This window comes from Pelophylax lessonae (assembly GCF_965119305.1).
Source record: "Pelophylax lessonae genome assembly, chromosome: 2".
Classification (NCBI taxonomy): domain Eukaryota; kingdom Metazoa; phylum Chordata; class Amphibia; order Anura; family Ranidae; genus Pelophylax; species Pelophylax lessonae.
In genome coordinates, this window is record NC_138769.1 from 22,101,907 (window position 1) to 22,114,333 (window position 12,427).

The 12,427-nt window shown below is 44.3% G+C and overlaps 1 protein-coding gene across 1 annotated transcript in view; it reads right to left on the bottom strand.

Annotated features, from left to right (window-relative positions):
* Positions 1–248: 248 nt before the first annotated feature.
* Positions 249–12,427, bottom strand: part of CFAP44 (cilia and flagella associated protein 44) — a 118,952-nt gene continuing 106,773 nt past the window's right edge. Inside the window, exons 32-35 of the mRNA XM_082245470.1 lie at positions 11,055–11,256; positions 9,085–9,245; positions 5,615–5,749; positions 249–524 (exon numbers count right to left, since the gene is read on the bottom strand). Of these exons, the coding sequence (XP_082101596.1) occupies positions 366–524; positions 5,615–5,749; positions 9,085–9,245; positions 11,055–11,256 (657 nt within the window). The 3' untranslated portion in view covers positions 249–365. The remainder of the gene's footprint in view (positions 525–5,614; positions 5,750–9,084; positions 9,246–11,054; positions 11,257–12,427) is intronic.

A 12,427-nucleotide genomic window follows, 5' to 3' on the forward strand; every position in this document is an offset into this window, starting at 1 on the left:
ATTGGTTGACATTGCAACTTCAAATACCCTCAAAGATAAACACAAAAGAAGGGCATGGCCAGGGCCATGACATAGAACTTTATTTTATTTTATGAAAAACAATAAAATGTTTCAACATTTTATCTATAAAAAAAAAAAAAAGGGTCAACAGATTCCTGATGAGTGTATTTGATTGTCTACTCTGTTGCCAAACCCAGATAGAAAAAACTTGGAAAGTGGTTTAGGTGGTCCTCAGGAGACTTAAATTATCCAGAAATAGGTATAAATTAATGAAGGTAGCATCAAAATTGGAAAAGGTTCCATCATATTTCCCCCGCCATGGATCATCTATGGCTGGGAATATGATGTACTGTTTTGGAACGTTATTACTGGCGGATGGGTGGTAGGATGCTCCCTCCTTTCTTGCTCAGCAGTGAGATCTCTTCCTTCAGGCTCTCTATCTCCTCCGCCTGAATCTGAGCACGATGGAGCAGCTTCTGTCTCTCTCGGATGTCTGCTTTCCGTGGCCCTTGGAATTCGGCCCCCTGGACAGCGATAAAGAAGGGTCAGATGGTTACATTAAAGAGCTGCATGTATTATGATCACTTAGGGTGCATGTAAACCCTAAGGCCTCTTTACCCCCTTTGACCGCATTGTCAGCAGTGGCTAGCAGGCTGTTGGCAAACAACCAGGAGGCAATATTCTGCCTCCCACATGACTGTGTGAAGAGGGATCCCACACTGAGATCACCCTTCAACCCTGTTCAATGCAGTGCCACCCCATTCACCTCTATAGTGTGCAGGGGCAAGCGTTATCAGCTGCTGAACGCAACATGCCGCAACATTCCTCAACAGCATGGGAAATCGGTGCGGTCGGGCAGAGGGGATATTAGGGAAGGAAGCCCTGTGCGGCTCTCTGCAGCAGCTGAAAGCCAGTTTCTCTTCCTCTTGCCAGCTTTCAGCTACTGCAGGGAGAGACACAGACACAGGGCATTGTTCCTGTAATTGCTTCTCCGACACCGATCCCCCCCTCCCTGTTCTGCCTGCTTCTGATCCCCCCCTCCCTGTGTGCCCACCTTTCACGGTGTCTTTATGCAACATCACATTTTATTAGAAATAGTTGCATATTGATGCACATTTTGCACTTTTTTATGCACATTATAGATATCGTTTTTTTTTTACATACATGACTGTATGTGACTTTATGCAACATTTTATTTCATTAGGAGTCATTATACACTAGCGCAGCACCTTCGTTTTTATTTTCCAGTTCTTTACAACATAGTTGTGTTGTGGTGTTCTCGGCTGTTTGCACGATAGTAGCGCAGTGATCTCCATTTACATTTATTCACATAGGATAAGAGCATGTAATCCACCCAGTGCAGTTGAGCCTTGGTGTGCCTTTATAATACTTTATTAAAAATAATTTATTATTTATTTATTATTATTTAGTATTATTTATTATTATATATTATTATTATTTAGTATTATTATTATTTATTATTATGTATAAGGGCTCTTTCACACGGGCGGTCCGATCAGATCCGCCTGTCAGTTTTTTAGGTGGATCTGATCGGATCCTCCATGCAGCTCTATGGGGCCATCCGCATCCGATCCTGTGCGTGAAATCTGGACGGATGGAAACCCTATTTTTCCATCCGTTCAATAATCGGAGCGGATCGGATCTGATGAGAGCGGACAAGCGGTCCGCTCTCATCCGATCCCCCATAGAGGGCAGCGGGGGCTGAGACACCTCCCTCTCCGCTCTGCAAGCGGAGACGGAGCTGTCATCCGCCCGGCTCAGCGGGGATCGCGGATCGATCCCCGCTGAGCAACACGGATCCGCCTACGGAGCGAATCGTGTGAAAGAGCCCTAATACTTTATTAAAAATTACAAATGGCAACTCATAAAATACATAAGGATAAGATGTAACCCACCCAGTGCGGTTTGATGTTGAGCCTTGGTGTGTCTTTAGGAACCAGGAAGCAGATGCCGCTGTCAGGAGCGGTGTAGGACACCAGAAACAAAGCAGGAAATCCCGGAGCCGCCCTGCAGCCTCCCAGATGTGACATTGCTTCTGGCCTTGTGCAGTCCATGCACTCCATGGGTGGCCCCAGGAATTCTGGTTTTGTTTCTGGTGTTCTACACACAGGCCCGTCGCGTCAAGGCAGGCAAAACAAGCAATTGCTTGGGGCCCCGAGCTGGCCTGGGGCCGCCAAGACCCAAGACACAGACTGACATTATCCCAAAAACCCAAAACACAAACACTGTGCGCCGCTCCTCACACACACAGGCCGGCCTCACAACACACAGGCGGCCTGTGACAGGCCGGCGGGTGGGCGCACAGCGGAGCAGCGGCATGACGTCACGCAGGGCCGGCTCGCTAGGAGGAGAGTGCGCGGCGGCGGCGCGCATCTGCGCAGTGTGCACCAGCCCTGCCCCAGCCTAGGCGGCCTAAAGCGCACGCGGGGGTGGCGCCACCCCACCAGGCCGCGAACTTCGCCAGAGAGAGACACCCCACGAGTCATCACATCCTCCTCACACACGTGGACCAGACCAGGCCAGCGACAGGTATGATCACACTGACAGTCTGTCACTCCATTTTTTCGTGCAAAAATTGGACCAATTGTCCAATTGGGAACAATACCTACCTGTTAACAGACAGCTGGATAGTCCCATAGCATAAGAAAAAAGTCCCCCTGGTATCATCTAGGGCACATGGTGGGGGAATGGGAGGGGTGATAATATCTGGCAATGTGAGTGTGTGTGTGTAAATATGTTAGATTTAGTTATTGTGCACTTTTTAATGTATATTTGATTTTATGGTACAGTGGTGTTTTTTGCAAATGTTCAGTTGTTGAAAATGTTCAAATTTCAAATATTTTTTCAAGCAATATTTGCACCATACTCATTTTTTATTTATATAAAGTGTGGGTGAACTTAAACTGTATGGCTATCCTGTGGTTCCTGTAGGCTTTGCGTGTGGGCGGGGGGGCCTCCATGTCCATTTTGCTTGGGGCCCCCAAATTCCTTTAAACGGCCCTGTCTACACAGCTCCTGATAGCGGCATCTGCTTCCCTGCTCCTGAAGACACGCCAAGGCTCAACATCAAACCGCACTGGGTGGATTACATGCTCTTATCCTTATGTATTTCATGAGTTGCCATTTGTAATTTTTAATAAAGTCTTTTTCTATATACTGCAATTAGTTGGCGCCCTCTGCCCTCTGCCCTTTCCTTTGGACATTTAGCCAGTGCCTGACGAACCGGTTCAGCTTGACTCCTGTCTGTCTGCTTACTCAGGATCCTGCGATTTGGGCTGTATTGGAAATCTGCTTTATCTGTGTTTTCACTGTCTGCCTTGACTTTGCTGTTTATATACAGCATCTCACAATAGTAAGTACACCCCTCAGATTTTTTTTAAATATTTTATTATATCTTTTCATGTGACAACACTGAAGAAATGACACTTTGCTACAATGTAAAGTAGTGAGTGTACAGCTTGTATAACAGTGTAAATTTGCTGTCCCCTCAAAATAACTCAACACACAGCCATTAATGTCGAAACCACTGGCAACAAAAGTGAGTACACCCCTAAGTGAAAATGTCCAAATTGGGCCCAAATAGCCTTTGCCCTCCCCGGTGTCATGTGACTTGTTAGTGTTACAAGTAAAGATCGACCGATTATCGGCAAAACCGATATATCGGGGGCCGATATGCAGTTTCCCCGATATATCAGAATCGGCCTTTGGATTTACCGATATTGCCGATATTTCGGGAAAGTGCATGTACCGGAGTGATGGGTGCAGCTAGAGGCATCACCCCGGTATCGGTGTCCATAGCCGACGGTCGGCTGACTTGTAATGACAACCGATGCAGCTGAGAAGCCGCTCGGCTGTCATTACAAGGAGCGGGAGGGGATGTCCCCCCCCCCCCTCCTGCCACCTTCCGTGGCTCGCCCGGGTCTCCCGTCCCACCGGGAGACCCGGGCATCCTACCCTCACCGCCGCCGCTGTCGAAGAGAAGACCTGGTGTACTGTGTCTTCATGTAAAAAACCCAGAAATTATGTCATGATATCACTTCTGGGTACTCGGCGCCGAATTAAAAAAACTGACAGCATTCAAAACAGCCAAACTTGGCGTTTTGAATGCTTTTCGGTGCCGAGGAGGGGTTTGGGGTATTTTAGACCCCCAGATCCCTCCACAAGAGTACCTTTTAAAAAAAAAATTAAGAAAAAATGTTTTTTTTACATGTCCAAAAATATCGGCAGATATCGTCCGATACCGATATCCGATGACCAAAATATCGGTATCGGCATTAAAAAAACGATATCGGTCGATCACTAGTTACAAGGTCTCAGGTGTGAATGGGGAGCAGGTGTGTTAAATTTAGTGTTATCGCTCTCACTCTCTCATACTGGTCACTGGAAGTTCAACATGGCACCTCATGGCAAAGAACTCTCTGAGGATCTGAAAAAAAAAAGAATTGTTGCTCTACATAAAGATGGCCTAGGCTATAAGAAGATTGTCAAGACCCTGAAACTGAGCTGCAGCACAGAGGCCAAGACCATACAGCAGTTTAGCAGGACAGGTTACACTCAGAACAGGCCTCGCCATTGTCAACCAAAGAAGTTGAGTACATGTGCTCAGCGTCATATCCAGAGGTTGTCTTTGGGAAATAGATGTATGAGTGCTGCCAGCATTGCTGCAGAGGTTGAAGGGCTGGGGGGTCAGCCTGTCAGTGCTCAGACCATACGCCGCACACTGCATCAAATTGGTCTGCATGGCTGTCATCCCAGAAGGAAGCCTCTTCTAAAGATGATGCACAAAAAAGCCCGCAAACAGTTTGCTGAGGGTGAGAAGACTAAGGACATGGATTACTGGAACCATGTCCTGTGGTCTGATGAGACCAAGATAAACTTATTTGGTTCAGATGGTGTGAAGCGTGTGTGGCGGCAACCAGGTGATGAGTACAAAGACAAGTGTGTCTTGGCTACAGTCAAGCATGTACTGTGACATACTGAAGCAGAGCATGATCCCCTCCCTTCGGAGACTGGGCTGCAGGGCAGTATTCCAACAGAACGACCCCAAACACCTCCAAGACGTCCACTGCCTTGCTAAAGAAACTGAGGGTAAAGGTGATGGACTGGCCAAGCATGTCTCCAGACCTAAACCCTATTGAGCATCTGTGGGGCATCCTCACATCCTTTACATTGTAGCAAAGTGTCATTTCTTCAGTGTTGTCACTTGAAAAGATAGAATAAAATATTTACAACAAAGTTAGGGGTGTACTCACTTTTGTGAGATACCGTAGATCACCTGTCTGTGAACTTCACACTTGCTCATTATATTACTTCAGCCATCTAATGTCAAGTGACACAATAGTGGAGATCTACTAAAACTGTTGAACACAAAATCTGGTGCATAGTAACAAATCAGCTTCTAACTTCAACTTGTTCAATTAGGCTTTGACAATAAAACCTGGAAGCTGATTGGCTACCATGAACAGCTGTGTCAGATTCTGCGTGCTTCAGTTTTAGTAAATCTCCCCCAATGGGTCCATAAAAATCAGTGATATTTTTTTATTGAAGCACATTCATTAATAGTGTTTAATAACCAGCAGTGATGTAGACATACCACAGCAGTCTGCCTAGTGTCCAGTTTCGCCTCTATGACTTTCTTCTCCGTCAGGATCTCATTTAATCTGTCCAGCTTCTTGGTGTTCTCTCGGGTCACCTCCACCACTTTCTTCTTTGTCTCTATTATTTTGGCCTTTTTACAGGAAAAAAAAACAATATGAAAGGCAAAAATACCAGAGAATGCGTTTTTTTTCCTACATTCATAATCACTTCCATACCACCGGCCGTCCTATGACGTCCTTAGGTTTGAGTGGAGATATCTAAGTGATGGATTCCCCTCCTCCCATAGCCCTCCGGTGCTTCTACCTGCTCGCCTGTGCGATCGGTGAGCCGGAGGAGGAATCCAGAAGTTTACCATAGAGCTGACCGAGGACCAGATGGTCCCCGATCATTTCTATGATTCTCAGAGGCCAGGCACGACGTTATGACGTCACGTCGGGCCCTGGCAGTGTTCGGCTAGAAAGGCTGAAATTGTTTTTGTTTTGTTTTTTTGATCTCAGGCTTTCCAACCTAGAGGGGAGTTGTGAGGTCTTATAGACCCCAGATCTCTACATAAAAAGGACCTGTCATGCCCTATTCCTATTACAAGGGATGTAATAGGAATAAAAGTGATCAAAACAAAAAAAAAAAAGTAAAGGGAAAGTGTAAAAATAAAAAAATTTAAATAAAATGCACAATAAAAAAATAAATAAATAAATCGCCCCGTCTCCTCCTGCTCACACGCAGAAGCGAACGCATAAATAGGTCATGTAAGCATATGTAAATGACGTTCAAGCCACACATGTGAGGTATCACCACGAACGTTAGAGCGAGAGCAGAAATTCTAGCACAATGCTTCCTCTGTAACTGTAAACAGGTAAACTGTAATAACATTTTTAAAGCATAGCCTATGGAGATTTTTATGTACGGTCACCATTGAACGAGTGTGTGCAATTTTAACCACTTGCCGACCGCCGCCCGACTATATACGGCGGCGGTCAGCCCCTCCCAGGCAAAGTGATGTACTGGTATGTGACGTCACTAGCCTGGGAGCGAATAGGGGCGAGCGCGCGCCGCCGGCGGCGCGCTCCCGCCCCCACTCGTACCCGAAGAAGCCGGCGCGTGTGACCGGCGGACCCGATGTCCGCCGGTCACTAGCGATCGTCGGGTGGAGAGGGAGAAAGGCAGGCGGCTAATGTAAACAAAGCCGCCTGTCACTCTCCCCTGTGTAAAAGCACAGATCACTCCGTCCTGCTATGTAGGACCGTTGATTTGTGCTGTTACCAGACTTGTATAAAGTACTCTAAATTTCTACTTGAGTAAAAGTACAAGTGCTCGATCAAAAAGTTACTTAAGTAGAAGTGGAAGTGCTCGCAGAAAAAGTTACTTAAGTAGAAGTACTAAAGTATTCAACATTTTTTTTACTTAAGTATTGCAAGTAGTTTTTTCAAAAAATTTGCTACTTAAGTACTAAAAGTAAAAAGTACCAGTAGTTTTGAAAAAAAATTTCTACTCAAGTACTGAAAGTAGAAGTAGAAGTACTGTGTTATGTAGTTATTAAAGAAAGAAGTCAAAAGTTTGAACATCATATTGTTTTTTATTATTTCAAATGATTAACCTGTGTTTGTTAGTAGTTTCTTGATGCACTTTAAGCGCTGTAGCACCATTTATTTGTTTGTTTCATATTTTCTTTTTATTGGAAAGATTTGGTATAGCAGCTTTTATTATACACAGCCTTTATTTTCGTATGCGCTGATTTACAAATGACATTATACACATTTTTTTGAGCTTTATGCAACCTGCCATCTACTGTTCTGGCAGTGGTAATTTTTTTAAAAGTAACGAGTAACTATGCAGCACAAAAAAAAAATACTTGAGTAGAAGTATCGAAATCATCGAAAAAATGTAGTGAAGTAAAAGTAGAAGTAGGAGAAAAAAATTATACTTTAGGAAAGTACAGATACCGCATTTCGGTACTTAAGTACAGTACTTAAGTAGTTCTACTTCGTTACTATACATCTCTGGCTGTTACACACAAAGCCACATCCAATCACAGTTAGAATCACGCCCCTAGGGACACACTTAACCCCTCCCTCTCCAATAATGTTAACCCCTTCCATCCCAGTGTCATTTTTACAGTAACAGTGCATATGTATAGCACTGATTACTGTAGAAATGTCACTGGTAACCCCAAAAGTGTCAAAAATGTCAGTCAAGGGTCTGATCTGTCCACCGCAATGTCGCTGTCCCGCAAAAAAAAATCGCAGATCGCCGCCATTACGCGTTAAAAAAAAACAACAAAAATTACAAAAATCTTTCCCTTTGTTAGAAAACGCGATAACTTTTGCGCAAACCAATCAAAATACGCTTTTTGCGATTTTTATTACCAAACATATGTAGCATAAAACAAATTGGCCGAAAATGTTAAAAAATTTTGATTTTTACTTTTTTTCTTTTTGGGAATTTCATATAAAAAATGTGAAAAATATTGTTATTTTTGCAAAATTGACGCTCTTTTTTTGTTTATAGCGCGTGATCAAAAAATCGCACAGGTGATCAAATACCACCAAAAGAAAGCTCTGTTTGTGGGAAAAAAAGAACGTCAAATTAGTATAGGTACAGCATCGCACGACCGCGCAATTGTCCGTTAAAATCACGCAGTGCCGAATAGCAAAATACCCCCTGGTCAGGAAGGGGGTAAAATCTTCCGGGGCTTAAGTGGTTAAAGCTCTCATTACCAACAAAGGATTTTGTACGATGTATTAAACAAATTTCAGTTAGCGTGTTCACTACTTTTTCCCTGTGCCATTCCATTTTATTACACATAACTTCATTTCTGAACTTATTTGTTTTGGTTTCTTTGTATGCATGGATTGCATGGGTTGTTACCAACGTTTGGTGAAAGTTGTATGTCAATATATTTACCTAGGAAAATGGTGACGTGTTCAATACTCATTTTACCTGCTGTAGATGGGGACTCAGCTGTTGAACACTTGAACTTTCCCATAGGTGTGCACAGGGCAGCCATCAAGGGGGGACAGCCCATACACATGTAGGGGGGCCCGGGCATCCTAAGGGGCCCAGCCACTCAGCAGGGTCAGGAGATGGGAGGAGCACCTGCCCTTGGTGCATTCTTTCAATGTGGGTGCAGGGGCGCTGCAAGGCCCTGGGGAATGTTGGTGGTCAAGCCTTGGGGGCCCAAAGCTTTGTAAGGGGCCCCGAATTTTGCCCTGAGTGTGCACCTAACAGGAGGGGTTCCAGGTAGTAACTGGCAGTCCTTGGTCATTATTAGGAATGACAAAATGTAAATTATAAAAGGTGTTTGTATGAAAGTTTCTCATATGTTGCTACTTTGGAAACAGGTCTCAGTGATAATCCTATAGGTTTAAAGTCATTAAGGGTACAAAATTGTGTTACAGAAGCATCAGGATACAAAGTGACAAATTATCTCTTGGCCAACATAACGAAAGTCGACGATGAACGTCTTACCTCCCACTCTGCTATCTCCTGGTCCATTTCCTTCTGCCTTTGTGATGATTTCATCTTCAGCTCTTCTAGGGTGGTGTTCACAGACAAGGTCTGCAGAGCTTCAAGGTCAACCAATCGTCCAAACTTCATCATCATCTGCTGACGGCACTTCTCCTCCAGGCCTGACAAATGGAAGTTATATTTTAGAAGAAACATTTAGCGAAGTCTGTCCAGGAAAAAGCAGGCCACCCCAAGACAAGCATCTGCAGCTTTTATATATGGGCATAACATGGACCTGTTTGGTCAGAAGGTTAAGTAAAAATCTACAGAAGTGAGGCAGGAGAGCTGAAGGCTCTTGAACATTGAAGACCTTATATCTCACGTCTGCTGGATGACATATGGGATTCCATTCAAATAATATACCTGGATGAAATTTTAAGGGCTACAACAAAATTATTGTCAAGACAAAATGTTCTGACAAACCAATTTTCAGAACTTCCATATGATCGAAAATCTGTGTATTCCCAGCTTATGTTTTATGATGGCTCATCTGATCTGAGAGTGGATCACTGGAACGGCTCATCTCATGGGTGTAACTACAGGGGTTGCAGTTGCAACCGGGCCCCATGCTCCAGGGCCTGTGCGGCTCCCCTGTACACCTGGATAGGAGGGGCGGCGGGGGCAGCATGTGGAGAAATCCCTGCCCTCCTTTTTTCTTCCTGTAGCTGCAAGAGGAGATTGGTTCCTCTGAATGCTGCCCCCGCCACTCCTCCTATCCAGTTTACTTGTGTTCTGCTGTCTCTGGGCCCCTGTGTGCTCCCCTGGTCACCGCCCCTACTGTGTTGCCCCCCCCCCCCACTGTGCTGCCCCCCTACTGTGCTCCCTACCCTCTCCTGCTGCAGGGGATGTGTCACAATAGAGAACCAGGAAGGGGGTCGGTAAATATGTAATTTACCAGCTCCTTCCTTTTCTGAATGGACAGAGTCATAGTCAGTCACATTGTAAAAAAATTAAATAAAATGATAAAAAATAATACAATTAATCTTCCCCTTCGGGGCGGGCGGGGCCTGGGTTTCGACCGTTCCTCTTCTCACCAGCCGCTGATGTCTCTTTCCTCCTCCCCACCTTCCCACCCCTGCTACATTCCTCCGCTGTTTCCTCCTTTTTCCCCAAGTCTTGTCCTTCTCCCTCTACCTCTTCTTTTCTTTCTTTTCTTCTGTTTTTCTCTGACAGTGCACGGATAGCAAGATGCTGCCCCCTCTAGTAGTGGGCTTAGTATTGGGGGTCGGGGTTGGGGGCCGTCTTCTCCCAAGGGCGCAGTATGTTCCCGTGGGGGCGCCGGGGGGAGGTCGGGCCCAGACCATCCGACCCTTAGTGTAATAAAGCGGGGGCAGTGTCTCCATGTTTTCACCTCATCTGATGGATGCGTAACCAATATTTACTGTTCCTTTTTATTGATTTACTGGTTTCTGATTTTTTGCTATTGTGCTTCTCTGCTTAGGCATCATTGTATTTTATGTACTCAGTGAAATTTACTGTCTTCAAAGACTATGGTTGAGCCATGTTGGCTCCTTTTGCACTGTTAAACCTTTTTCCTACAAAAAACTCAATAAAAATCATTGAAACATAAAAATAATACAATTAAAAGACCAAAAAAAATAAAAACGACTGACAACAGTGGGTGAACTTCCAGGATCACAAAGGTCACACTTGCAACTGGCATTCCACCACTGTGGGGAGGCCCCAACATGGCAGGAAGGGGGCCCATTGCAGAACTTGTGAAAGGGTCCTGCTGCGGGACGGTAATAAAGGGCCCCGCAACAAGAGTAAAGGGCCCCAGGATCAGTGGGAAGAGCCCCAGGCTTGAAGGGAAGGGCCCCGGCCAGGGGTCCAGGGGGCCCTTTATGGTTTCCTGCATCGGGGCCCTGAAGGTTCTAGTTATGCCTCTGGCTCATCTCTACCATCTGTACCTTTAGGCATTCAGAACTCACCCTCGATTTTAACCTCCATCTCCTTGCGTTCTCGGATCAGCTGCTTGTGTTGCTCTCTGGCCTGCTTATACAGCTCCCTCTTCTCCACCTTCTCCAGCTGCAGTTCTTTGATGCGATGCTGAAGACTCTCCAGGGAATGGTTGGTGAAGACCAAGGCCTGGGACAGGTCACAAGGAATCTCCCCATTGATCATGTAATCAACCTGAACAAAGGACACACAAAGTAACTCATTTAATTGGGGTAATAACTCCTGACAAGCAAGCAAATTGGGGAGACCCTACAGGGGTTGCAAAGGGTGCGAGTACTCTAGGGACACAGGTGAGTAGTACAATTTAAATAAATTAACAGTTGACTTGCATGCAGATACTGGTCTCCCTATGTGATCATTCACAGATTGTATGCTGTTTTATTAATTGAAAAAGCACTGAAAATTATACAACACTGACCCCTCATTTCAGCCCATGCACCACAAAAACTTACAGTCTAACACCTCCAGTGTAGTCAAACATTATAACTGGGTCATTTTGGCTGGTGATCTACTAAAGAGACTCCATCACCGGCTTATAATGTTGCAAATAAAAGCACAGAAAAACTTACTTGCTGCATTTTTTCATTTCATAAACATTTTTTGTTGACTTACATTGTGCCTGTGAACTTGCTAGAAAGTTTGACTCTAGGAGGAGTCAATTCCTCAGCACAGCCCTTTACTTACTTGCATGTCATAGCCCTCTCCTCTTCTGGAAGTGTCTAGTTACTGTCTGTGCTGTCCACAAAGCTGGGACAAGGGGCGGAAGGGAAAGCTGCCCAGGGCATAATGGTAGGTAGGTGCCCCCCTACTACACACTCCAGATCTGTTGTCTTTCTTTTTCTTTTTATTTCTTATTTTCACGTTTACTTATATTTATTTTATTTACTTTTAGTATATTTTTTATTTATTTTTTTTTCTCTTTGTCATTGTTTAATAATTTTAACAATACCCACCGATTGATAGCGGTGGTCAGCCACACACAGCCAGTTGGTATATCTTAATATAATTATTGTGATACACCCATTTTTATATTTTTTTATTATTTAATACTACCAAAACATATTTTATATATATAAATATTGGTGAATTACTCTTTTAAAGTTGAATTTTAATCTAGCAATATTATATTGTGATTTTGATATAATTGACATAATGATTATTAGCCCATTTGTCTAGATTACTGATTAGACATATTGCCCTTCGTTTGCATCTCTCCTCCCATTTCATTATTAGCCCATTTGTATAGACCACTGATTAGATATATTCCCCCTTGTTGGTTCATTTGCATCTCTCCTCCCATTTCATTATTAGCCCATTTGTATAGACCACTGATCAGATATATTCC